At 41.7% G+C, this 27819-nt stretch overlaps 1 protein-coding gene across 1 annotated transcript; it reads right to left on the bottom strand.

Annotated features, from left to right (window-relative positions):
- Positions 1 to 104: 104 nt before the first annotated feature.
- LOC119450227 (probable dolichyl pyrophosphate Glc1Man9GlcNAc2 alpha-1,3-glucosyltransferase) lies at positions 105 to 27819 on the bottom strand. The gene is made up of 12 exons (XM_037713611.2): positions 27663 to 27819; positions 27420 to 27498; positions 27023 to 27216; positions 25505 to 25697; positions 24485 to 24614; positions 23708 to 23811; positions 20707 to 20827; positions 17352 to 17485; positions 15023 to 15162; positions 10066 to 10163; positions 7154 to 7277; positions 105 to 4964 (listed from the first exon to the last, which is right to left on the bottom strand). Exons 1-12 carry the CDS (start codon positions 27725 to 27727, stop codon positions 4742 to 4744), a joined length of 1605 nt encoding a protein of 534 aa, XP_037569539.1. The 5' UTR covers positions 27728 to 27819; the 3' UTR covers positions 105 to 4741.

Here is a 27819-nt window from a genome sequence, read left to right as displayed (position 1 = left end):
TGGTGTAGCAGTGTGTGTTCGGCTAGGACGGGCAAGCATAGAACTGGTGGCTTGATGGGCTGGCCAATAAAAATTTGAATAAACAGCACAGACAGATAAGAGAGAACAGTGCCCAGTTTTTTATTTGTGTCAACAGTTATCAGTTCATCTTCAGAATTTAAGCAAAAATCTGCAGCCACAGAAATTTATTCTTACACACAAAAGAACAAAAAACCAGGTAAGTGCAAGAATATAACAGCAAGTGAATTTATTTAAAATTACCACTAAGGCCAGGTTAAAATAAAGTATGTACATAAGATGACATTTAAGCACTAGCCAGTCATTCTTGAGATGAATTCTGAGCCGATTAGGATTTTCTCCTTTTTTTCCCCCCTAAATGCATTTGTTGGGCACTGCAGACGAGAAAGCACCCGCAACATGTGATGATGCTATTGTGCACTGTGTCATGTGACTATTTGTGGGGAATCTCACCAGGTGGAGAATTTTCTCTTGAGGTCATTAGTAAACGTTTCATAGCATGAAGTAAGAGCCAAAGGATTCTGCACAGTCACCAGACCAAGTGTCATTGAAATTAAAAACAAAGTGTCATCAACAAGGTGTCTGCCATGCTATAGCCAGAAAATGGCTGTGACAATTTCTATCTGAATGAAAATTGCACTTGTATATGTCACTGATGCATTGTAACTAAAACTCGGCAGCTTGAAAAAGCCTTAATGAAAAGTGCTGTGTTTACTATGTGCAATGCATCCACTCCTACTTGAAGCATAATATTTTTGCAGGGACGCTGCTTTGTATCTACGCTCTCTGAAATTGCATTTTTTACACAGGCAACAATTTCATTGAAGTTAGCCTTAAGTCCTTTGAAGACAAAAGATGCACCCTATGTAGCTTCTCGGTGTATGGTGCCCTTGCTCAATAAACACAATACATCACAATCTCAAGGCCTTTTATTGGGGAAAAACAGTGACTAGCATTAGTACAAAAGACTGCAAAAATGCATCAGTGTTAAGAAGCAAAAATATGTAAGGCAGTTGTATACCTGCTTTCACAACATGGCACTGGAACAGAAGCTACAAGATCTCTTCCGACATTATAGACGGCACTCGTGACTGAAAAGATGTTGCTTTGACATGGAAAAACATGTGCATTCATGTGATCAACCTCCTGACAGGAAGACTCCATCTTTGGCTTCCATTCAAGTGGCACATCATTGTGAAACTAAGTACTGCCACGAGATCACCGAGACTGATGGAAAAAATGTGCGATAAAAGGAGTGTGCAAAACTTTTAGATTTCTGACACTACAAAGAAATTTACACTTGGTTTATTTCCGCGTTTCACAAGAATGTCCTCGTCTCATCATACAGGTAAGGATTTATACATGCGCCTACCATTGCTCTGTGGGAAGATTGTGACCACTGTCAATGCAAGATGTACAGTACGGCTTACTGCTAAAGCAAGCATCAAATTGGGTTTTTGGGACGACCGCAGCCAAGTTTTGAAGCGATGGCTTAGGTTGGCCTAGGTTGACCTAACACATTGCATAAAGCACATTTTCCTATGAAGAAGATATATTCAAATTATGTTGGTTTTAATGGCGTTTCCTTTAAGAGTGGACCATACTGTACAACAGTAAGATTCCAATCGGGGACGAAAAAAAAAAAAAATCATGAGGTAAGAATGGTGATGTGGTTGCAAGGAACTCTACAGGTGCATGTTGCCCACCTATGAGAATAGATTAGAAATAGTAAAAATTTATTTGGAAACCTTGAACAGTGTTTTATCATGGCATCCATATGCACAAGGTAAGTTCTTTCACAAACACAAATGCAGCGTTGCCAAAGCAGGATTTGGGAATTTTTGCGCAGGTCATTTCATTGGTTAAGCCATGAGAGCCTAAAAAGTGATGTCCACCGTATTTGCAAGGTTCAAGGCATTGCAGTGGCCAACTGCTGCAATGCCTTCTCGGATACCTTTTTGAAAACAATGAAATGTTTATCAAACCAGAAAGTCATGAAAAATTTGCGTAATGAAATGATGTACTTGCAAAGGATATCATTATAGCCAAATGGGCTCGGAACATAGAGGGAAGTTGTAAAAGCACTCGCGATGAGCAGCAAAGTTGCCAACCATTTTTAGCCTAGCTAGGTGCATGTGGTTCAAGACAGTTCAGAAGGACCATTGACTCAGCATTTCATTAATTTCTGCACATTTTAATTTATTCTGCATGTGAAGGAGTTTCCTAGTGCCCAGCATTTCACTGACAATGGAGACTTCAAGGAATCCACGTACATATGGCAATGCTGACATGTTGCATTGTTTTAAAATGCAAGGTTACCAAAACTCTCGGCCCATAATTGTAAGTGCCTTAATAAAGGCAAAAAATACACTAAGAATGTAGGTTGAAGCATAGTAAAAACCATACAGGCTAGAACGACCGTGCGGCCTACAATTTTTTGAGATAGGGTGTGCATACAGAAGGTGACATACATAGTTAAACTTCAATACAAGTAATAACGAACTTCAATACAACAAACTTCTCGATATATATAATGAGGTATTTAACTTTTTAGAACTTCTTGTCGGTAGAATACCATGTATTTTGAACCTCAATACTATGAAGAGTGTTTAGACACTATTTCCATATAACAAAATTTAACTGCTGCAGCAAAGGAATACCGAGGCAATAAATGGAAGCTACCGTGGACACATATGGTCAAATGGTTTAATTACATGCAGCTGCTTGCGAACCCACCTCTCAAATTGTGCACCACACAGATGAGCGCGGCCGCCGAAGCTAAGTAGCATAGCAGCAAGACCCTCTCGCTCTCATATTTCGTTTGAAGTGCGATAACATCCCATCGCGCCCCACGTGTCATATGCGGTAGGTACAAGGGGGGGGCATGCGAGGGTGAGGTGAGAGGGATGTTGGCTTGAAACGCGTTGTCTTTCCGCGTGAGCAAGAGGCGGGATAGGAGGCGAGCACATGGTCACCTGATGAAGCACGCACTTGGGGGAGGAGGAACTGGGGGGCAAATAAGCACACGCGCATTTCCTCTTATAGCCCGCCCGCGGCTACGCATGAGTCTCAGTACAAGTGAGTGCATACGTGGCCCACGCACCCTATCTTGGCAGTAATCTGCGGCAGGTGCCAAGTTTAGGTGAGCCGAGATGGCCATAGCTTTGTGTGCACTGTATTTTTGCACATTTAGTGCTGGAGGTCATGTAATTTCACATTTCAGAAACACATTGAAGCGAGAGGCAGATGAAGCGTTTGCCCCCCCTCTGGCAACAGTATCAGCTGTGGTGGCGGAGTGGACATGAAAGCTTAAGTATATTGACGCGACTTCGTTATATTGAAGTTTAAATGTACTTTGAAAAAAAAAAATTGCATTCTTTATATCAGTGGAATCTCATTTCTAGATAAGCAATAGACAACAAATGTACTAGTATCAGGAACATAGTGCACTGTGGCTGCGAAAGGCCAATTACAAAACTTTGTATATCAATGCACATTTACCAATGGTAGTGCTAATGTAAAATTAACAACTTTATTTGGTCACTTCATGTAGTGATATATGCACATGTAAAAAAAAAAGATAAAAAAACAACAACAATTGTGCAATGCGTCATATGTTGCTACTCTGACACTCACACGGACATAAAGCATTTGTAATGCCCACAGCAATATTATTTGTCTAATTACCCACACTGCAGCGGTAAGGACTGTTTAAGGTTGTCTGCTGTAGCCTGATAAATGGCAATGAGTAGGATGAACAGTTTTCCCTTACTGCACAGCCTTTCCATTGATAAGATTTTGCACAGAAGGTTGGTATCTGGCTGTTGCCCAGATAAACAGTTCCTTTTTTTTTTATCTAAGATTTATGTTTTACAAAAGATAAATTTGCTTTTCAGAAAGTGAGACTCTGTACCACATAGCCGCACCTGGGTTGGAATGTGCAACGCCAGCAAATAAAAGACATGTTGACTTAGAATTGTGGCTCTGACTTCCACATGGTAAAGCTAGGCTTGTTGCTTTCTCTGCAAGACGTTGGCACTTTTCACTTAGTAGAGTTAGGGGTGTAGCTTATAAACAGGTCAAATATGTGTGCTCTTTCGGATTTTTCAATCAACCTTGACAGTGCAACGATTTCATCATCGGGCGCAGCCATGAGAACAGTCCACACAGTGATCAGGCAGGGTGGCAGGAAGCAATCAAGGTCTGGGTGGTCAGTGAGGGAGGCCATAATAGAACAGTCATACTTTGTCAAAAGAAACAGTATGTAAAAGTTTCAACAGGTATTGCCATTTGTGTGAAACCTTTCCACATGTTGGTTTCATTGAGATTGATGGCATGGAAAGCAGCCCCCATACAGTTTGATAAGGAGAACAGACGCATTGCAAAAGCATGTGCACAAGCTTAAGGCCAGGCCAGATGCTTAGTTGGAAGGCCCTTTGTTTATAAGATGAGACTTCTCCCCCTCCCTCCCCACTTTTTTTTCCCCACAAAATATGTGTAGCTGGCATCAACCAGAGGGATAAAATAACCAAATGTTGATGTTTCACTGATCACACAGATTCCTTGCTCAGAGTAATGCAAAAATATAATTTTAACCTTTTGATGAAGACTCGTATTTCACGTATAGTATAATTCGTCTTCACCAGATGTGCCTTTACCGAACATTCAATAGATAAGCTCCTCTAGGCAGTGAATGTTCTTTGCAGAAGCTGCACTTCACTCGTCAAACATCTCGTGAAGGTTGCAGAAACCACAGTTGCCACGACTTAGCCCATGCATAGATGATGGCGACAGAACAGCTCACGGAAGTGACCATGAGAGGCAAGAAGGGCATGCGGCCCGCAAGGGGTGTGAAAGGGTGCAGCAGCTCCCCGTATGCAACCACTGCTAGGCCCAGGAGACAGAGGCCAGCTTGCTCGAACCAAGTCAGCAGCATTCCAGTGTGCCTGCGCAGGCACAAAAGGTAATTTCTTCACTGTAAAAAAACTGAAACAACGAGTTGAAGCGGTGCAGGCAATCGGACATGACTCAGCATTAAAAGTAGACTCCCATATATTTTGACAATACAAAGCCTCGACCCTGCAATAGCATGCCATAACTTGGACAATACAATGACTCAACACAACAGTGGCCTCGTTCAAAGGAGTATGGACACAATTTCAAAGTAGAAAGATCACAACCTAGCAAGTAAGATGGTTGTGATAAATAAGATGTTTTAGTTTGATACAAAAGTTCATCCAGAAATTATAGTGATGTCATGACACAGAGCAAAGTTTGCCCATTTAGTGTAGCAATAAGGCTAGATACGATGACATTGCTCATAAAACAGCAAATAAAAATACTGTGCATGTTCTGGCATTGCCTGTGACAGCTGCAACGATCGCGTGAACAGAGCGAGCCAATGTATCGCGACTTCATGATGCATCCAGATGTGGGCACCGAAACCGAGACTGGTTTGCAGAAAAAAGCATTGTGGCAAATTATTAGGGTGCTATGATGCTTGCCAGTGAATTTTCTCAGGCTTACAAGTTTTGGAACTTCATTTAATGCAAAAGAGAGTGAAAAAATTTGTCTCACTACTCCTTTAAAGGGCCCCTAACCACCCTGAGCACGAAAACTTGTTGTATAGTGGCAGCTGTGTACCAGTCTACAACGAACATACAGCCAGAAAAATTTTTTGAAACAATGCTGCAATAGCAAAGTTACAGGCATTTGAAGAGCAACTGCATGACCGCCGAAGTTTTTTGCTCACCTTTACAACGCTCCCCAATGGCGCTCTCTCCTCCACATCACGTACTCTCACCAACTCCATACAGTGCAGCAATAGCATTGGGTCATCTCAACACACCAGGAGAAAGGCTTCTCCATTGTTAGCCCCCAATCGCTCTACACGCAGTGCTGACTGAATGGAAGCTTCATAAAAGGTTCAGTGGCGCATAATGGGTGAGCCCCCCTTGATTCTCCGAATACACAGCTGGCTCTTGTCATGTTGGTGCTGTTGTCTCTCATCAACTGACCAACCGACAGCTTTTACTCTGGTGACTTCACGCGCAGAGTCCTCCTGGCATCACAATTAATGTGCGAAGGAACCAGAAAAGTGGGCAGAGAGAAGCATTGGGTTGTTTTCTCGATTTTTAGGCTTTCCTGCAAGACTGGTGCCACTGCCATTTTGGCAAAAGATTATCATCACGGTACACTGTAAGCTATCGAGAAGACAAGCATCAAAGTCGAAATTCTACAAACTTTCAAAACTTGTTGACCTTCAAGTGTATTGTTTTGTAGACTACAGTCAATTACAGATTTTCCGGACGCCCAATTTTCCGGACATGCCTGACAATTCGGACGCCTTTGTGGCACTGCCACTTAACCCATAAAATCAATGTATAACAACGCCTGAACGCAAAAAAAAAACATTCATCGTACGATTTTCCGGAATTTTTGACATGAATGCAGGTCCGAAACGCCATTGATCGAAGCCACCACCGCCACCATTTCGATTATCTCGCCTCCTCAAACCGGTGCTCTCGCACGCAGATCCACTGGCAGCCGTAGTCACCACCGCGGCAAAGCCAGGCCTAGCTACGTTGACGTTCGCTACCAAGCTTCTTGGTGTTCGGTGCCGTGTATTGCATTAAAACAATTCGCCGCTGTTAGCAATGACGGCGACTTTGCCTCTTCGCCTTTGTAATCTTCGCCAATGGCTTCGAAGCTCAGAAAGCACGACACGTTGCATAATGCCGGTTTCTGAAAGTCAGCTTCGCCTCAACACAGCAGTGTTACGCGGTGAAGCATACAAAAGTGGGAAGGGGCAATTGTCACTCGACACGGTATGTATTCCTCAATTATAAATGCGCGCACCCGCCGTCTTCTATCACACTAGGAGCACCGATACGCCTAAGTGTGCTGGCAGGCCTTCAGAGCTATTTCGGATGTGCACGTGGCGATTTGAGTCCTTGGGGGCAATAAAAGGAATGCATAAATTTTTTTTCAGACTGCCTGATTTTTCGGAGGTTTTCGCGGACCCTAGAGAGTCGGAAAAATCAGATGTTGGCTGTATCTCATTTTTCTAGGAGGATTCTTCATGAATAATGAAGGTTCACCTACACATTAAAAGACAATGTGGCTGTCAGTTTACCTCGTAACTTGTTCAGACGAAGTATATCGTCGTTTCGGGTTGACCTTGCTGCTGTGCAGTTTGCCAAGTGTGCACACGGCGTAAACCGTGTGCAGCAGCACTAGAAGGACCTTTGCAGGCATTTCTGCAAAAAAGATTAGTGGGTGCAATCACTTTGTAGCAAACATATTTAAAGATTAGCAACAGCAGAGATATTTCATGAAATCCCACAAAAAAGAATGAGGACATGAAGACACGAAATGTACATCACAAGTGCCAACTTCAAACTGAGCTTATTCAGAAAATGGCATAGTACATATATGTACAAAATCCACCCAACAGTGTGCAGTTCCCATCTTTCTTTCATTGCTGAAAATATATTCATTTACACATTTTTCCTGACACAAGTGCCCCTTAAGATCAAATTTAGATATTTCCTTCTAGAAAGTCAAGTTCACTTCGTGATAAAAGAATTGATGGCATGCTAACACGATTTTCTTCAGTGTTTTTAATATAGAATGCCTCGATGATTTCGCCCGTTAGCTTGTCTTTTTCTTGTTTTAAGAATGTGGTGTGATATACATTGGGAATACAGCGACATCTTCTGCAGTGGTCATCAAAGTGATCACTGCAATGGTCTCACACATTCAAGTTGTGTTCTCTGGCTCTGTCTAAAGCAGCAACCTGATCGTATGTCCTTGTCTTTTGTTCGTTCTTTTCATGCCATTGCATCTAGGCATTAAAGCTATGTACAAACTAGTCTTAAGCCTCAGTACTATTGTAACAGCACCAGCAGACAATTCGCTGCAATGCACATCCACACTCTACCAATCTTCGCTCACGCTTATCGGATATAGCCTACATGAAGATATTGAACTACATTGAACGCATTTTTGGCGTACTTATGGCACCGTCTTCATCGGCATCAGCATGCCCATTTTCTATTGGGTAGTGACCATGCTGCAATCGACATGTATTCCATGTGGTAAGAGATTAAAGCTGATACAGTTAAACCTCAATATAAAAAAGTCGGCAAAATCTGGAATTTGCTTCGTTATATCGAAATTTCATTATATTGAAATTCAACCTTTTATGCAAAATAAGTACAGCCTCCGATAAATTTTTCTTACACGGAAGGGGCTGCAACATTTTCCTAAATATTGGGCAATTGAAAAAAGCAAATTTGCATGAGAAAAAGTTCATGTTGTTGAATTTGAAAGTTTGCGACGAAAGGAACGGTTTCGTGCCGTGTCGACGATATCTTCACATCGGCGGTACGAAGCGAAATCAGCCACACTTTCGCATCCACTCACATACATATGTGAGACAAAAACGGCAGTTATCGCAAAGACCCCAACACATGCTGCAAGCATTGTTCGAAACATCTAATTTGGCCCTGAGTGTGCATCATATGCAAGAGCGGGACAATTAATAAGACCAATAATGTTTTTTATCAAAAGACATTCCGCAGGAACCTGCACGGTTTTAGACTATCGTGACAGATTGCAGAAACTGAAAATGATAATAAAACAAGCACTTGCAGTCTTATCTGCTGTTTCTCCTTTTATCCAGTTTTCTCCAGTATCCAGTTTATCCATCATAAATGCGGATATGCTACATTCATGAAAGAGAAGATAGCATCCACCACTCTAGGAAGAAGCTACAAAAAGCCAAACTCGTCCTTCAAAAAGAAAGCTTCACATTTGAATTGAATTGAATTCTGGGGTTTTACATGGCAAAACCATGATTCGATTATGAGGCACGCCGTAGTGAGGGACTCTGGATTAATTTTGACCCCCAGAGGATCTTTAACGTGCCCCCAATGCAAGACACACAGGCGTTTTTACATTTTGCCTCCATTGAAATGCGGCCACCGCAGCAAGGACTTGATCCCGCGACCTCGTGCTTAGCTGCGCGACGCCATAGCCGCTAAGCCACCGCGGCAGCTAACATTTCACAATTTAAGAACATCCTGGAGATCAAAAAAAAGAAAAAGCCATGAAATACTTTTCTAACTAAGCATAGAATGACCTCACTATTAGAGGGTGTCGCCTCACGAACCTCCTGTTGCAAAAATTTATAGATTCCTTCAAGTGTAAGTGGAGTTAGTAGAGGTAGCTATTGCACAGATACGCTGCTTTCGCTCTCATTTTGTCTCCACTAGCGCGCTGAGGGCAATGACAAGAGGGCAATGATGACAAGAGGGCAAGGCCCCGCCCAAAAGTTGGGCATTTTTTTTTCTTTCTTTCTTTATAGTACCACTACTTCCGGTTTAGGCATGCGTGCGCTCTCTAGAGATGAGATGGCCGCTCAGGCTACCTTCCATTGCCACACCTCTGGAGCTAGGTCACCAGCAAGCATGCGGTTATCAGCTGCCAGAAGGCTCATCGCAGCACCCCATGGCGTCCGCGGTGTCTACGCTACGCAACATACTGATGCAATATCTGAGGTCAAGCACAGCAGATGCATCTACGCACAACTGTCACGTGTAGACCGGAAGTGCGAAGATAAAATACCCTTTTTTTTTTAGATTGGAGACATACTTCTGATTTATTTAACTCAAAATTAGCAATATTCATTACTGAGAATGTTCTCACGATCACGAAATCCGCCAATATCGGTTGATTGGCTGCTTTTGACGTAAGCTGCTGACGACACTGCGAATCAGAGAGCAAGAGATATTTTTACTGTCTTTGACACGAGATTGTATATATTCCCTGCTGCATGAAGTGCAATACATAATATTTGGCTCACATGTTCAAAGGAGCCTTGTCGACAGACCGGCAACATTTTCTTATCATGTTCAGAAAGTGTTTCAGGGGCCCTTTAAACAGCGGAACACTCTTCGAGTGACAGCAAAACTATATATCGGTGATCGTAATCTTCCTGTTCAAAACAACAACAATTAAAACACGAACAAAGCCATTACCCACCAGCTGAGCGGAAAAGCAGGGGGAAGAGAGAGGAATGGCCAGCTGCCGAGAGGATGACATACACAGCTGCATCAGCAGAGCTGCACAGGGCTAGTGGCCTGCGTAATTAAAGGTGAGTTCACCTTATCAGTACAGACACAATGTCACAAAAGAAAACACAGCATGCTTGCACGAGGGAGTGCACGTCTTACTTTCTTTAGAATCCTGTTCTAACAGGAATACTACCTGTAAGAGTCCGCTAGAATGCCAGCAATCTAACATTTTCCCATCCTGCACCCACTACTTGCACACACACATGCAAGCACGCACATATATTCATTGTAAATGTAGAGTTAGGAATTAAAGGAGTACTGACACATGCTTTAGAAATTCTTGAAACTCTACCCTACACTTCTTGCATGTAAAACGATCACACTTGGCCAGTACAACGGTTGGGAAATGCTTATAAGATATTTTAGTTTAAAACAAGCCGTCTCGAAATGCTGGACATGGTGCTATCGACATTGTCGTGACGTCATGACGCAGAGCAAAATTTGCTGATGATGTGTAGCAATAAGGCTAGGTATTTATTAATTTATTTATTTATACTGTTAGCCCTTAGGTCATTACAGGGTAATGCAACAGAAAAAAAAATGAAGAAAACAACAAAAACAGCATATGCAAGTGCACCAGTACATGGCAGAAACTTTACATTCTACAAGAATAATATATAGAACACAGTAATTTTGTAATGCGGCCTGTGATCATGCACAAACTTATTTTCTTGTAAAGTTGTCATACAGTGCAGAAATTGCTACAAGGCATATAGCATAGGTTTCTAAGCATACATAGAAACTTAAACAACTCAAAGAAATTCAGACAAAACATGAACCAGAGAAGCAGTATACACGCAAAGACAAGTACAGCACATTCAACACATGGCTATTTATGAACTGAAAAATGAACCGACCCAGGCACTCCGATTGTACTACAGCACATGGCAATCAACTCCACTCCTCTATTGTCCATTGAAAAAATGAATACATTAAAGCATTTATTCTTGGTACCATGGGTATACATTGTTCATTATGCCTACTTCGTAGTGTACAAGGCAACCATCACTTTTAGTAGATGGCTGCATTTATATTTAAAGAACAATTAGTTGGCAACAATTACTTGGCAAATAAAGAAATTTTAGCTTTGCTAGTTTCCCCCTATCGGAAAGTAGAGGCAAGTTTAGTTTGATCAGCATATTACTTACGGGATCTGAAAATCCGTACCTTGATAAAATAAACATGCTGCTCTCCTTTGTACCTTTTAACTTATGCTAATCGGAGATTTGCTATGTGGGTCCCATACGATGCATGCATATTCTAATGTAGACCAGAAAAGGATTAAATACACATAGGGGTGTACAGATAGGAGCTTTTGAGACTGAATCAAATCAAATATCGAATTCTTATTTAATAGTTTGTGAATAATGTACAGCCTTTCTAGTTACAATTTTCACATCCTGGTATATTCACAACAGTGGAACGTTTTGGTCATTACTTTGCACATTATAATGCATGCTTTATTAAAAGCACAAAGGAAGCATTAGGAAAAACTAAGCAAATTGTCTGCAAACTCAGGGCTTTTCGAAGCATAAGTGGTCATGTATTATCATATACAGTATTATCAATTGTGGGCCAATTAATATCTCTGCATACCTTGATGACCAAAGCAGACATGCATGTCATCTGCAGCAATGACAGAGTGAAATACAAACACTTTTGCTCTAGTTTGAATGGTAGTGGCAGATGGTGCTGCTATTGTATAACGTATGTTGCAATGAAAGGTATTCTGATTTAATTTGATAAGAGAACACAGATTATGCATCTATACATAGTACAATACCCAATACAATACCCACTGGCGAATGCCCTGTCTAAACAACATTTTAATGCGAGTGGCATTTTGGAGTAACATTTTTGATGTTACATTAGCATCTAGCATACTTTCGGGGTGAACAAATAGCCACGTCACAAATTTATAAAAAGTGAAGATAAAAAAGCGAGACTGTCACAACCTGCACTGTAGCCCAAGGAATGTGAAAAAAACAACAAAAAACAGTCAAAATAGGCTAAACGGTAACAAAGAAATCGGCTCCAGAAACTGAGCAGAAAGGCAAAAAAGAAAAAAACGTTTTGAGAAAACGGCTCTCAAAGTTCTTTAAAAGGGTCCAAATTTGTAGTCCTTGGTGTGTTTTATGATGTGGAGCTTATTGGACATGTGGCCTCTGGTCTGGTGTGCCTCCGTCCCGGGTCTGAGACGTCCACAAACGGAGGGATCGGCCACGCTACTGCAATGTCCACATAGAACCCATTTTGACATTCGATCGAGATTACGGAGACTGTCCAAAGCTCGCGAAGTGCAAAGACCGCAATGAGCCGAGCAGACGACGCCACCACGGAACGAGCATTGGACCAATGGCGAACCGCAATGGAGTCAAGTGGCGGGCGCAGCCAATCGGAGACTCCAGAACGACCTTCAATCATTTGCTTTTTGTGCGGTTACTTCCCTATGAAGGAGATAGCTGAAGCGGCAAATTTGAAGACAGAGAAATGCGCTTTCCGACGAGACCAAGATGGCAGCGCTCGGTTGCGCCATTCTGGAGATATTGTGGCTTGAAAAACGCCGTTTTTTTCCTGATTTCCGCGAAATTTTCCGCCACCTTAGCTGATACAAGAAATTTTTAGAGCACTTCTACGTGGTTTTCAGTGACACTATTTCGCAATCAGATAGAAAATTCAGACAATGCCTCCTCTAAAGAGGAGGCATTGATTCAGAGCTCTTCCACTACTGTGAAGATGGAAGCCAGCGAAGCTGTGACTATGGCGGCTCTGCTGTAGTGAATACTCCTATAGTGAATTTATATATTATCATTATTGACTATATTGAGCGTCTTCGGCATGTTCGTCAAAGAGCAAGGACACCGGCGTCTTGTTTTTGCGCGGCGCGAGGGCCAAGTAGTGCGTTTGCTGTGCCAAGTCCACCCCATCGTCACAGACTAGCGTATGAGCCACAGCGTTCATAGCTGCGGCACACTACATGGCAGCGTCAGGATCCTGCGAGATCTCTCCCGCTCCTGCTCTCCGCGGCTCATACCCACATATACAACGCAGGTATGAGCCACACATGATTTCTTTCTTACCTTCCCTCTTTCTTTCTCTTTCTTTATTTCATTCCTTCCTTCCTTCCTTCTTTCATTCTTGTCCCTGGCTCATACTCGCATATTGTTAATCGTGATGTAACTGACGAGCATGTGATGTTACTGATGTCATGACCAATCAGTCACATTAGTAATCCTAATGCCCCTCCATCAGCTCACGCTGGTAGTGCTATGCAGGGGCTTTAAGACAACCGTTTTGACACCTGTGCTAAGGCACAATTGGCGGGAAACTGCCACACACATGGAGCCGAAATTGTTGTACATGCTGGTCGGTCTACGGTCGCGATCTGCACGCGCTCATGCTCGGCACAGCATCCAACGGCATGAGCGCAAACCGAGGGGCGCCAACGAGCCAGCTGCGGAAGAAGACGACGACGCTCGTGCCAATGCTGATGATGATAGTTTTTTTCTGCAAGCGGACACAATCCTGGAGAACCTAGCCCTTACCAGCTTCGCTGTAAAAAGAGTTATAGAAACTGAAAATGTGATTTTCAAAAAATCGGTTGGCCGCGTCCCCCCTTAAGTTGTCAACATGAGTACGCATTCTAGCTTAGATTATCTGATATGTTGACACCTAAGTATTAAACAAGCTGCACTTGTGTTAGGTGATATCTGTTGATTTTGTAATTTAAGGAAAATATATATATTCTTAGTTTTCTTTGCTGGTCTAGCATAGAAAATTTTGCTATAGTTAATTTTCATTTTTCAATTACGTATTGCACCAGTCATTTATGGTATGTAGTGTCGAATTTTGTGTGACCTGGTCTTCGTAACATACTATTTTTAATATATTAGACAATCATCTGCCAATAAGTGAACTGTTATGTTGAGCAAAACCAAACCAGCAATGTCATTATATATATATATAAGAAAAATAGATGATGGTGTTGCTCACAAAAATAAATAAATAATAGAGCATTGCACATTTCTTTTGTCTGCACTCAGTATGTGGCAGCTGCAACGATCACAGGAACAAAGCAAGCACACATGTTGTGATGTCACGATGCGTCCACCTCCTGGGCACCAAAATCTAAACTGGTTCATAGAAACAAGTGTGATTGTAAATTATATTAAGGCCATACTGGTGCTTGCCAGTAACTTTTCTATGGGTTAAAAGGTGTGGACCCTTATTTTATTTAAAGAAACATGACAAGATGAAGATGTCATGTCAGTGTTCCTTTAAAGAAAACCTGCAGACGTTAGCAATTCCTCTGGCTCTGAACTCATTTAGTGCGACAGCAACAGGCCCTCACAACAGATGTTGCCATCCACTTTAGAACACCTGCTTTGAGATGCACACACTGTCATTGTTGTCTGCTACAGCGACATTTGTCATTACATGTTGTCATTTCCTGCAGTGACCGCCGAAATACATGCACAGATGCCACCACTCTCAAAGTCTGCCCAGTGCGCAAGAACCCACACAAATTGCCCAGCTCCAAAACTGCATGGAAGTGCAGTGGTTACTGCATCCAGTTCGGGTTCTGAAATGCACATAGCTGCAGGTTGCACGAGTTCGGTTTCCAGTGATAGTGGTGATAGGCAATGCTTGATTTTTCTTCAGCATGTGGCAAGGGTGATTATGAGGATGAGCTAGTGACCTGAGGGCAACTACACTCCAATTAAGATGTTGTAACAAAAAGTATGAACAGACACAGCAAACACAGTTTTTTAATTTTTAACTGCTGCCACTATAAAAGACAAGTAGCACACAATGAGCCAAGCTAAAACTAAGTACATGAATTAACTCTAATGTACACTACTTACGTGGCCAGCAGCACAGGCATGAGTATGGCCTTCTCATGGACATGCCAGCCAAACAAAAAGGCACTCAGGCCGCATAGAACCAGGGCACGGACCAGCAGCCACGGCTCCTGTGGTCTCTTCCACAGGCCCCACAGAGCAGGCTGCAATGCATACAAGTTGGCAGCAGATAGTGAATCTTTCACTCTAGCACACACGAAAAACTACACGAGCAGGCGAGACACCCGCTCACCTGCTCCACTTGACTCTAGGGGTTTAGATTCAACGGATGTAACTGTGCTCGCCACTCTCACCACCATTTGTCTTTCCATGCACAATTATGCTCAATAAAGCATTTGATTCTTAACTAATAGTTTTAGCAGTGTTTGTTTCTTCAACATCATTACAATGTGAAACTATAGGATGACCTGCACAGCCAAACTAAGCTTGGATTGCAACATCTAAAACTGAGGTTGAAAACACCTCATAAGGCACAAAAGAACACACATGTTCATGTTCTTTTGTGCCATACCAGATGATGTTTAACAAATAACCTAATCAACAAAATGTTCAAATGACATGGAAAATGTTCCTGAAAGAAATTATAGAAGAAAATGGTATTGTAATCGCATGCTATCAGCACAGGAAAGTTACCATCCTCATGATAAACAAAACTTTCGACGGATGATAGCCTTAAATTGACGTCAGCACTCCCTGATCACATCAGCTACAGTGATAACAAATACAGATGACTTAAGTGAATTGGATCTCATAGAGCCCACAGAGTTTTGCTTGAATTATGCAATGTTGAATAAAACACCACCCCAAACAAAATTATGGATCCATGAATGTACAGGTGTACACTTGTTCATACAGATTTGAAACTAAAATAGCTACACACAACCCAGGCACTTTTGCAGGGCCTGTGTTGGTGGTACCTGTAAACGAAGTAGTCTGAATATCAGGGGTGTGCGAATACCCAATAGTAGATTTCAAATCAAATGTCGGACTGAATCAAGAAAAAAAAAAGCCGAATATTAATCGAATATCAGAAAATTTATCACAATGTTTAAAAATTACTAATTTTGGGCAAGAAAACATGACGCTGCACATGCTCAGGAGTCTCCTAGCATTGTATAACAAGGATGTAGCAAGCTATCAGTTACTTAGGCACACAGAAATCACGATATACGAATAGTACGGCCAACTCTTATTAAAGGGAAATCCAAATTAGTACGCCAGCATTGATTACAGCTCAGTTCTAGTACATGAAAATCTGGAAAACTGTTTAAACATCAAAATGTCCGTCGAAGAGAATGTGCCCTTTTCCCCCTCTGAAGCTAAAGAATTAGTGATGTTACACTGTGCCGAACACCAATGAAGCTCTCAGTTTAATATTGGATCTGTGTATCATTACTATCTTTTATTGCATATAAAGTTGAGCTTTTTATTTTCCCTCCAAAATACAGAAGGGTCTTCCCATCTTTATGGCAGGTGGGTTATCGTAAGGCCAATCTGGGCAACAGATGAAAGCATGGACCACGCATCATGCGATTCAATCATAGCTCCATGTGCAGCCCTCGTTAGTGCTGTGCAGACTGACCGTAGTCGGCATCGGCAATAAAGAGAAGGCGCCTTTGCATTGTTAAGTTTGGTGTGATTTGCCACCCGGCAAAAGATTCTGAAATATGGAGAATCAAGGCACGTTCGCACGATGCTCTCCAGTTATCTGCGGTTATCCTGGCTATCTGCGATAAGCGCTGGGCTGCATACAAAAGTGTCACATGACACTTTTTGAGCCCTCCGTGTAAATTGAAACCTTGTCTTCTGACGAGTTGCTCAAAGCTACAAAATGAGACCGATGTGCCTCAACGAACACCGCTGGGAACGAGAAGCCACAGTACGGTGTGTCGCAAAGATGGCGGCTGTAAACAACTTTGTTGCCATACCATACATAACTTTCGTTTGCGAGGCGGTTTGTCAGCTTTCCAATTGTCGCACGGCTGCTGTCAATAGATGTGCATCGATTCAGCACCAAACCGACCGACAAAGCCAAGCCGATTAGGTTTACTGGCCTACCTAGTGTGGCCGTGACAAAAATCCGCCACTGGCCGATGTGGTAACAGGCTGCAAGCCTTCACGGAATGATTGCCGGAATGCTTGCCACAACTTCCTCAAGATCAAGTCTACAGGTTAGATCGATGGCTGTTTAAGCGGTGTTCCGTTCGTCACCGCATATCCAACACAATCTGCAGCCTGTCTCGGTATCTGCAATATCTAATTTTAGAAGAAATGCAAAATGAGCCTTCAAGCTTAGCACTGAAGGCCTTACGACAAAGTCAATTTTACTGACCAGTTGAAAGAGGGCTGTCAGTATGAACGTGCAGAGTGGTGGCACGTTTGGTAGCAGTGTGAAGTGGGTATCCTGCACCAGCCCAGACGTCGGCGATGCAATGGACACCACTGTAGTCTTGCCAGACCCAAGACCTGTATAAATATAATTTGTGCAATAAGTTGCCACAGTACAGTCGATTTACCTTAATTCGACCATGACGGGACTGATGAAATTGGTCAAGTTAACAGGCAGCTAGAATTAAACAAGAGGCAGAAAAAAAGCCGAAAGACACCGCTGATTTATCAGCAGTATTTGCCCCGATTTTAAAATGCCCCTGAATCAATGCTCATCCACTTTTTATTGGTTTAAAGTAGAAAACTAATGTAGAAATAACATTAGAGCTCCTAAACAAAGTAGAATTTGAGCGCGCACTCAATGTATTAGAATAAAAACTTTGCGTGCCTTCGATTCTGGCAATAAGAAAAAGACAAAACCAGTGAACTTAAACTCCACAGAATAGAAATATATTTACCTTATGTCCCTCATCATCACTCTCGGGCACCACTGTATTGCTGTCTATTAAGAGCCACAACGTGTTCTTCATACAGTCCATAGTACACGTAATAGTCTGCATTTATCAAGCAACTCCACACAATTGCAAACGAGATTATGGCCCTTTAGACTACCCACTTCGTGCATTTAGACTACCCACTTTGCTAGTTCGTCTTGCGATGCACATAATTTTTCGGAACACCAAGAACACATGACACAACTTGTTAATGCTAGCTTCAGTCGGGATTGAAATAACCAAAAAATCTAATACTGAAGTCGCATTAACGGAAGTTTACTTTAATCACAATAAAAAGAACAGGTGAGGTTTTGTTTCCTAAAGCTACACCTTGGTCTATGAAAGATGAAATGGGGAAGGCTTGGATTCATTTATGACCACCTGGGGTTTCTTTAACAAACATCAAAATTGCAGAATAGTTCTAGACAGGGTGATAAAAAAGGTGCAACTACATTGCTGAGTTTTATACCCTTTTCTAAAGCTACGCCAGTGAAGCCACTTGGGATGCACCAAAAAATTCTAACTATAACTGAAATGAACAAATTGTTGACTATAACAGCACTTGCACCCGACTGGTTGGTAAGCATGCCGCATAAATTCATGGTACAGATTTACCCATGAAGGATCGTTACACCAATGTGCAATGTACTAACATATAAACCAACTTGAGCAATTTTAATGGCTTATCACAGTCGAACCTTGATGTAATGAACACGGGTGTAACAAAGTAATTCTAAAATTTTTCTCACCAATATCAGCATGTAATAATCACATGCTTATAACGAATATCGAATCTAACAAAGGTGTTTTCATGTAAGATGTGACTTCACACTACCAAGTTTCGATTTTGCTTGAACTCTCTCTTATTAGTAAGAAAATAACAATGGCTGATGGTACATTTTTTAACCCCTTGAGGGTCATCGCCGTACATGCACAGCAGCAGAAACAAATCCCAAGTGGTCACGGCCATACATATTAGGTGGCAAGTGGTCACGGCCATACATATGAGGTGGCAATGAAACATCTGAAGGTGCTGCAACCTTCCGCAACTTCTAAAGAAAATTTTTTATAATGCTGCCACTGCAGTAGCTTGGGAGCATTCCTGCTTTGCCTAGTTTACTGCTGTATACTCACGGCCACGTTTGCGCACTTTATAATCAGATTCTCGCACATGTTGTTTCAAGTTACGGGCGTCAAGAAAAGTGATTTCTATCTTGTTTCTTATCACTCAATGCATTACCACGAGATGCTCGCTTACATGGCTATTCCATAAGCATGCAATTACTTAGTTTACAGGTGGGCACTCGCGAACCGGTGATAGTGCAGCGTGTGTGTTCATTTTTGCGTTACACAAGAGAACTGGTAGAACTTTGTCTAGTGATCTAACAACTCGTTACTAGAAGTTTTCGCATGGTTTTGTATTTCTGACAAGTACACTCCACTGCATGCATTTGCTTGCAAGTGCTGACATGCCATGTCTTGCTTTCGATATGACCACGTGTTCTGGGCCTGCATCCCTCCCCCCGATGATCCACTTCATTTTTCATTCTCCTGGACCATTGTTCTTGGTTTGGACATTGCTCATCGTCCTTACTTGGTTCTCACCCTGACACATGATAAACCTCCCCCCCAACACATGATAAAAGTGGAAAATGAAATGGCACGTCTCAAAATGCGGGCCCTAGTGGTGTAAAACCTATTTAACATATAAAAATAAGACCTGTGAATGTTATTACACCTATAAAAATATAATTTGACTAGTTTTCCTATGTATTCAACAATAAACCATGTATAAAACTGCACACATTAAAACATTTCTGTCACTTTATTGTCACCTAAAAAATGATTTCTTGGTTTTTTCTTGAAATAAATCACTGTGAAGAATTTAAATATGCAATAAAGAAATGTGATCCTGGGAGATGCTTATTCCTAAAAAATGTGACCCTCAAAGGGTCAACTTCACGGTAATTTATTATAAAATGTAGCCATAGGTCATCATGTCGACAATGATAATTTGGGCCGCAGTGTGCTCTCAGTTTATTCAACATGAAATGTAATAGGTATTCGTACATTATGGATAAGTTGACAATGAATGGTGCAGATCACTAATACGAATTACCTAGTTGATACTACCATTTTTACGCAGAAGTTCACCATTACGGAGTGTCAGTTTCAGCTGTATAGCATCAAACTCATTCCATGTGGTTTGAGAATGGCTCTCCTTAAAGGGACACTAAAGAGAAACACAAGATCATTTTGGAGATAGACTGATTAAATATTCTCTCAGTAAGAGGTTTATTCATTCTGCGCCAAAATCCCAGCGCTAGTATGTCAGTGTGACATAGATTTCGAAGTATTTTGTAATATTACAGCTGTTGTGGTGCAGTATAAGTTCTCAGAGCTCCTACGGCTCCTTCAGAATTCAATGTAGGCTATCTTTTCTGATAACAAATAAACTAGGCCTGAGCAGAAACCGTTAAAATCCATGACACCGTGGTGAGCTGGTGCAGGAACTTCGAAGTGGTGTTGTCGCCACCTTTCTTTTGTAGTTGTGCCTTTTATCGCTTATGAAGCCTCCTCACATGGTAAGAGTGACTTTTTTTTTTTATTGTTCTAATTTACTAATGCAGCTTAATTTTTCTTTTTGGAATCCCTTTATCTCACGCATTTGCGAAACAATATTCGGCCTGTTAGCTTAGCATGAGCTCACAATCTAATCTTTTGTTATGCAAGGTCTGTTCATGCTAGTTCTGTGAGACAGTGCATGCCAAATGTACTTGCAAGAAAGCAGTAACAATTTCTAACCTGCAAATGCCAGCACTCTATCCACAGCTGCATAGAGTGCCCACCAGTTAGGAGCCCAGTAGGCGTGGCAGAGACCCCTTTTGAAGGGGAACAGCCTCTGAAGCATCTGCGTCAGCTGAGCCTGCAACAGGTTTCGTACCCTAGATGATTGATTGACCGACTGATTAGTTAAAAGATTGATTGAATGGCTAGGTCTTCATTTGAATGGCCATTTGCGAGTGATTTTGTGACCTGGACAAGTGATTGAATGGCTGATTGTTTACCTGAATGGCTGTTTATTCAAATGCTTGAGTGACAGAATGTTTGACTGAATGAACAACCGACTCGATGAATGGATAGACGACAGAAAAATTCTACCCCAGAGATTGATTGCACGTTTGATTGTTCAGTTGAGTGTTTGCTTGAATGACCGGCTAATTGATTGCATGTATGACTTAATGAAGGTCATTCAAAAACTCTGGCCATTTATATATTTTTTTTATTTACTTGTGCTGATACATATCAATATATCATGAAGCATTTTCTTCCCTTACTCGCTTTAATAGCAAGAGCTGCAAACTTAGCTCACAGCTCAAGTGTCAGCAGCTAAACATCTCAGCCATTGTTTCATTTAAGTGCTGTCCTAATTTGTACATTACTTAGCAAAGCACGGTGAGAAAAAAAAAAAGAGAGAGAGAGAGATCATACTATTGTCTATCATACACTGATATATGTTATCTTCACAAAGTTTGCCACTTTATCCGGAAAAGAATAAATATGCTCGCACTTCAGTATCGCTCCACAGTAAAGTCTCTTGCACTTCAGCATTATTGAATGATCATCAATCTTATCTAGAAATATGTCTTAAATCATAGCCATACATATGCCTAGAATTACATAGTAACTGCCTATACAGTTAAACCTTAATAAAACGAACTTCAATATAACCAATTTCTCTATATAACAAAGTATTTAACTTTTTATAACTTCTTGTCTATAGAACATGTATTTTGAACCTCAATATTACAAAGTGTTTACACACAATTTCAATATAATGAAATTTCACTGTCACTGCGAAGGAGTACTAGGACAATAAACGGAAACTTCTGCGGAGGCAGATGGTCAGATGGTTTAATTACATGTGGCTGCTTGTGAACAAACTTCTCAAATCGCGTGCTGTGCAATCGAGAGTGCCTGCTGAAGCGGAGCAGCGTCGTGTTCCACAATGAAGTCCAAGAGCGATAAGATCTCATCGAACCCCAAGCGCTGTATGCTTTAGGTGCGAGTGACAGCATGCGAGAGTGAGCCGAGAAGGATAGTGACTTGATGTGCGCCGTCTTCCAGTGCGAGCAAGAGGAAAGGAGGGGAGAGGAGCAAGCTCATGGTAACGCAATCAAGCGCACACGAGAGATGGGGGTGAGTGAAGAGCAGGTTGGTGCGCATCTCCTTTTTCCAATTGCCCGATGATTCGAAAAATTTTGCAGCCCCTGCCACGTAAGAAAAATCCATCGGGGGACCATACTTATTTGCATAAAAGATCAAATTTCAATATAACAAAGTTTTGATATAACAAAAAAAATTTCCAATTGTTACCAACTTCGTTATATCAAGGTTTAACTGTAACTGCATATAATGTGCTTCTGTAATTGCCAATGCTGCAAACCAGCAACCAATGTATTAATTCTTAAGCTAATTCATATACAGTCTACGCTCGTTACAACGGACCCCGCGTACAACAGACTTTCAGATATAACGGTCCATATTTGAACCTTAGTTTGCTATACCTATTTTATTAATGCGATGAAGTTTGCTTTGAATGGACCACGCTACAATGGACTATTGTCTACAGCGGACAAAATTAGCGGCAATTTTTTGCAAAGTCGGGCGTATAAAGCGTACTTTTGCAGCGTCAACACGGGCGGACAACAGACTTGCAAGGGTCAGCCGACAATCGCGGCCTCAATCTCTCGCGCGCGCGAGGCACAGGGCAGGGGGGTTCTACTCCAGCGGCTGCTGCTTACGGCGTGGCCGCCGTATCTTGAAAGCGATCTTATCTTGAAAGGACGAAGTGCGCTCGGTGCCAGTAGCTTCGTACGCGCTGTGCTTTGGACGTTTAGTTTGCATTGAAGCAAGACAGCACAAAGGTCAATTTGCTCGCTGCTGCTGGTGCGCTTCTTGACTGCAGCGTTTTGACAGCGAGTTTCCGCGGTCATCGAGCGAGGTGTGTTCATGTTTACCTGTGCGCGTGACACCGTGCTTATTAATTTAGTTTGTATGCCTACACTTACAAGTTTATACGGTCAATAAAACTACTATCCTTACTTTGTATAGCTGTCTACTAATTTGCTATCACTATCAATGCTGGACGTTCGTGACTCACTCTTTGCAATAATGTTGACATCGAGACCAAAGTTTCGGATATTACAGACTTCGTATAAAACGGACATTTTTTGTCGGATTATGAGGGTCCGTTGTAACGAGAGTTGACTGTACACAGTCAATGACAAAAGTTTTTTGTCGGATTATGAGGGTCCGTTGTAACGAGAGTTGACTGTACACAGTCAATGACAAAAGTTTTGAATCCACACCATGAGAAACAAGTGTGGCACAGCAACACTGAGGTGAACAAAAGCCACTGTATTTTGCAGGCACACTCGTCTCTTGCATCCTTTGACTTATGTTTTCCATGCACAGCTCTTACATCTGCTAACATTCGGTTTCCCCGCATGACACACATGCAATGATGGAAGTCAGCATTGTAGTTGTGTAGGTGCGAATAGAGGTGGCGTGACTGTGCCACCTGACGGTGCAGGTAACATGGGCACATGAGGAATTTGTTTCTTGCTCTTTCTAAATGTTTACATGGTTTTGGAACTTTTGACAAAGACTGCGCGTTTGGTTATTGCCACACTTGCCAAGTGATTGATAGCAATAACAAAGAGCAACTGCGATGTTACAGAAGTAAAAACAAGATACGAGAAGTAGTTTTCAGTGTGCATCTGGGGAAAATGTTGAACGTTACCTTGCTCAAGAATGGCCACAGTGAAACGGCAAAAACCAGCAGCACAGTTCCCGCCAACCTTAAGAAATGGATGGGCTGAAACCTCCAAAGCAACGATTGAGGGGCTGAAAAAAATGTGCTGCTATATTATGGTGCTGCCTGATCAGTCTCAAGAAACATATGGAATGCAGGTATAGCATTATTTTACAGAGGGAAATTTCTCATTAATGTTCCTTGGCTGCTCTTAGAAGCTATAACATCAAAAAGCAGGTCAAAGAGAATGCAAGGAAATGCCCCCATGGTACAAACAAAACAGCACACAGCTCTATGGTTAAAAGCAGTGGTGGTTAACAAAGCAGAGGGCGCAAAAGACATGCCCTAAGCTCAGGGTAGCTCGACCACGCTCCAAATAATGGCTCTTCAAACAACTTCATGGGTTAAATTGAACTTTCGTAAACAAAATAACGTAAGCATCAGTTCCACGCTTATGAGAAAGCATTAGCCCAAAGTCAGCTCTGATATTCCCATTCAAGAACACTTGAAAGATATGTTATACTCTGGGTACTGATCATCTGTGCCAAAATTACACAGAAAGGTAGCCCTTTCATGGCTGTGTTAATAAATTTCGAAGTAATGCATCATGTCTGCACCTAGTGCCTCACAAATATGGTATATAGGTATTAACTTAAATGCTTAAAAAACTACGAGCTGCCCTTTAGAAACTTGGCATAGTAAGCTGTACAGGCTGAGGCAGGGCACCAGATGAACAAGATGCTGCAGCATCAACATAATACTGACCTTTTCCATGGGACTGTGCAAAACAGTAGTTTCTCAAGAGGTACACGAAAAATACTGGAGCTACATACAAATAGATGTGCTTCAGATTAAGCAGAATGGTGAACCACAACGTGGCTTCAACACAGCGCCCCTAGAAAAGAACAAAAAACATATATGCAGGTGTTGAGCTATAAAGACATTTCAGCACATACTGTTTTGGTGAAGACAAGGTCATTTTCAAAAACAGCGTGGCTGAGATAGGCAGATTTTTTTTCCAGCAACATATCATTCATACTACTGGACATCAAAAATTGTGAAATAATCACTTACTAGACATTTATGTGACAAAAATTTATTAAGTAACACTTTGTAATCACTTACTAGACATTTATATGACAAAAATTTATTAAGTAACACTTTGTTTATTACTTCAGCTTACATATCGACATTTTAAAAATCAGTGCTAAAGGCATGTGCTCTTTGTAGAAATCTTGCGGATCTAATTTCAAAGATCATAATCTGCCTATTTTTATGTAGACTGCAAAACGAAGGCCTCTCCCAAGAATCTCTAATCACCCTTGTCTTGCACTAGCCGATTCTAACTTGCACCAACAAATTTCCTCGATTGCGCTTCCTTTCCCTTGGTACCCATTCTGTAACTCCAATGGCCCACCGGTGTTAGTTCAGAGATATTCATACCTACAACCTGTCATAAAATGTGCTGGGTGTTCCACACAGTTTTGTCACGCAGTTTGTAAGGAAGGCCTCCCGAGTGGGTCTTGTATTCACCCAGCTTCAACCTGCATGAGGCCAGCAACACTTCATAAATAAATTAAATAAGTATACACGCATTTACCTGATATTACTTAAATTTCTGCTGAAGGGAAGGCAATATGCCTTGATGTCATATCTACCCCATGTCCTTTCAAATATTTCTTCATGGATCACATATATATATATATAAGGTCCAAATGATTTTTACGTAATGCAGTCTAATGGTAACTGATTTATCTTTCTATTGTTTGCTCCTCTCAGGCATACCTGAAAGAGGCGGGCTGTAGCAAGCAGTAGGATTCCATGAAGGAAACCATTGTACTGGAAGTGCACATGATCAACGAGCAGCAATCCAGGGTTCCAAAGAAACAACATTGAGAGCACAGTGGTCTTATCGAGCCAGGGGTCATCGTGCTTAGACGAGCGGTCTCCCTTTCTTGGTGAAATCAGCCCTTGCCATCTGAAATCATCAAACAAATGTACAGCTATTAGAAATAATGAGTGTTTTCCACTTTTACAAAATCTTGACAAGAATGAATATAACAACCCAAAGAACCCACTGCACTTGACATGACTGGCTATCAGTGACCACAGGTTCGACACTACTGTGAGCATCACCCCTGAATCATCCTTTGCTCTCTTCGTTTTTGCTCTCTTACAATAGACCTTTCATTTAGTTTGACATTAACCTTTTGCTTCTATTCTATTTCAGTCCTCAAATCAACTGGATCAATTTGCTGATCTCAGTGATAGCGTATGCAGGTGCAGCTCAAGCCAATCTCCCAAAAGGTGAAATAAATAAATTTGGAATAGGATTGAAGCACAATCATTAAATTACTTAGAACCTGAGGTACATATTTCTTGGTTTATCATGGTGAACAGGAGCATAAAAGAGTGAGAACGGTGAAGTTATCTGTATTTATTTGGTGCTTTGGTGTAGATTTTTCCCGTTCATCAGTCTGCTTGACTGATTTCATGAAATTTTGTTGGATGGATTTGTTTGCTTTCTTTCCCAGGTCCTGTGGAAACGATAATACTTTGGAGGAAGAATTTTCTAAAGCAAAGGCAACACAGAGACCAAAAAAAGAAAAAGAAAACAAGACCACACACACAAAAGACAACATAAATGGTCATGTTGTCTGTTACTCTTTCATTCTATATCTCTTTCGACAGACGATGCTTGGGTGAGGTGCGTCTCTAGCGTGGTCCCCCCCCCAGACACCTTCGACTCTCTTAACTCCAAGGGTCCACAAACCGCAGTTTGGAAAATATATGTTTAAGAATGCACCTGAACGGGTGAACCTTGATGCCCACTTCATTATGCACACTGCAGACTACAGCACGTATAAGTAACTTGAGCACGTCTTAACATTGCAAATAGTGAGATCGATCTGGTGCCAAACTGGTCACATTTAACCACAGAAGGCCAAGTGCACAGTCGGTTTATTTCTGAGTCTCCATTTTTCTATGTTATCACACTATAGAGAAGCATTAAAAAATTTATGTCGTACAACCAAAATATATAAGAGGCACCATAAAGACATGTAGCTCTGACCTTGTAAAAAGATGCAATGCCAATAACTGATGAATCTATTCAACTGTGGGATACATAAAGTAGAGATTGGTGTGGTTGACACACGTGAGGTTTGACACATGTGAGGTTTGAAGAAGTTCCATGTAGTCGGTTTCGACTCTTTGAACCTCTCATCACTAATTCATCCGAGATAATTTAGAAACTATAAATTGCGAATTTCGCCCTGCAGGAAGCATTTTGTGAGTACTTACACCCAAACGGCATAAATAAGAATCAGGTCGGATAAGATAACCGTAAGCCTTTGAAAGTAGATGGTTGCAGAGCTGGCATAGTTGAGGTTAGCTATTTCTAGCATCCCAGGATCCACGAATCGAGCTGCCAGGGACAATACGTATTCGAACCAGGCGAACAATGGTGGGTAATCCAGCGTCCATTCGGATGTGTTCTGCATAACAAAAACAAATGCAATGTGATCAGATATATGTTCATAGTCTGAATAGTTGGAAACAGAGCTAAGAATTTTAGTCCGAAGTGTAGCAAATAACCACGCGTTCTTAAATATTCCAGCAGACATTTGACAGTACAGAAGTGGTAGAACAACGGTATGAAAAACACTTCAATGGCTAAACGTAACAAAAATTCGAGTACCTCGAAGTACCATTTCGACGTTGGCAGGGAGTGAGTGATTGCCAACCAGTTTCGGTGTACCTCGAAGTCCGTGGATCGGCTGGAAACGAAATGTTGTAATTACCACCTTTGAAGAACAAGCGTCAGCCAGATTATCATATGGCTTCAAGAATTCAGCACGAGAGATGCGCCCGCATTTGGTCATGAAAGCGACGAGCAATTTGATTTACAAAGTCAGACACGAATGCAGTTTGTGGTTCTTACTAGGCAGTTATGAACAGCAACTTGATGCAGGTCACTGACACAGCGATACTTAGGAAATTGGACATTGTGGACGGCGAATGTGACAACACACAGCTGCACACGTGTTTCCAGCTGATGCAGACAACAAATTTACGAAAGCATCCTATCCGTTCGCGCG

This window comes from Dermacentor silvarum, chromosome 4 (assembly GCF_013339745.2).
Source record: "Dermacentor silvarum isolate Dsil-2018 chromosome 4, BIME_Dsil_1.4, whole genome shotgun sequence".
NCBI classification, from domain to species: domain Eukaryota; kingdom Metazoa; phylum Arthropoda; class Arachnida; order Ixodida; family Ixodidae; genus Dermacentor; species Dermacentor silvarum.
Note: the sequence above shows the minus strand (reverse complement) of the source record. Positions and strands in the feature narration are given on the sequence as shown.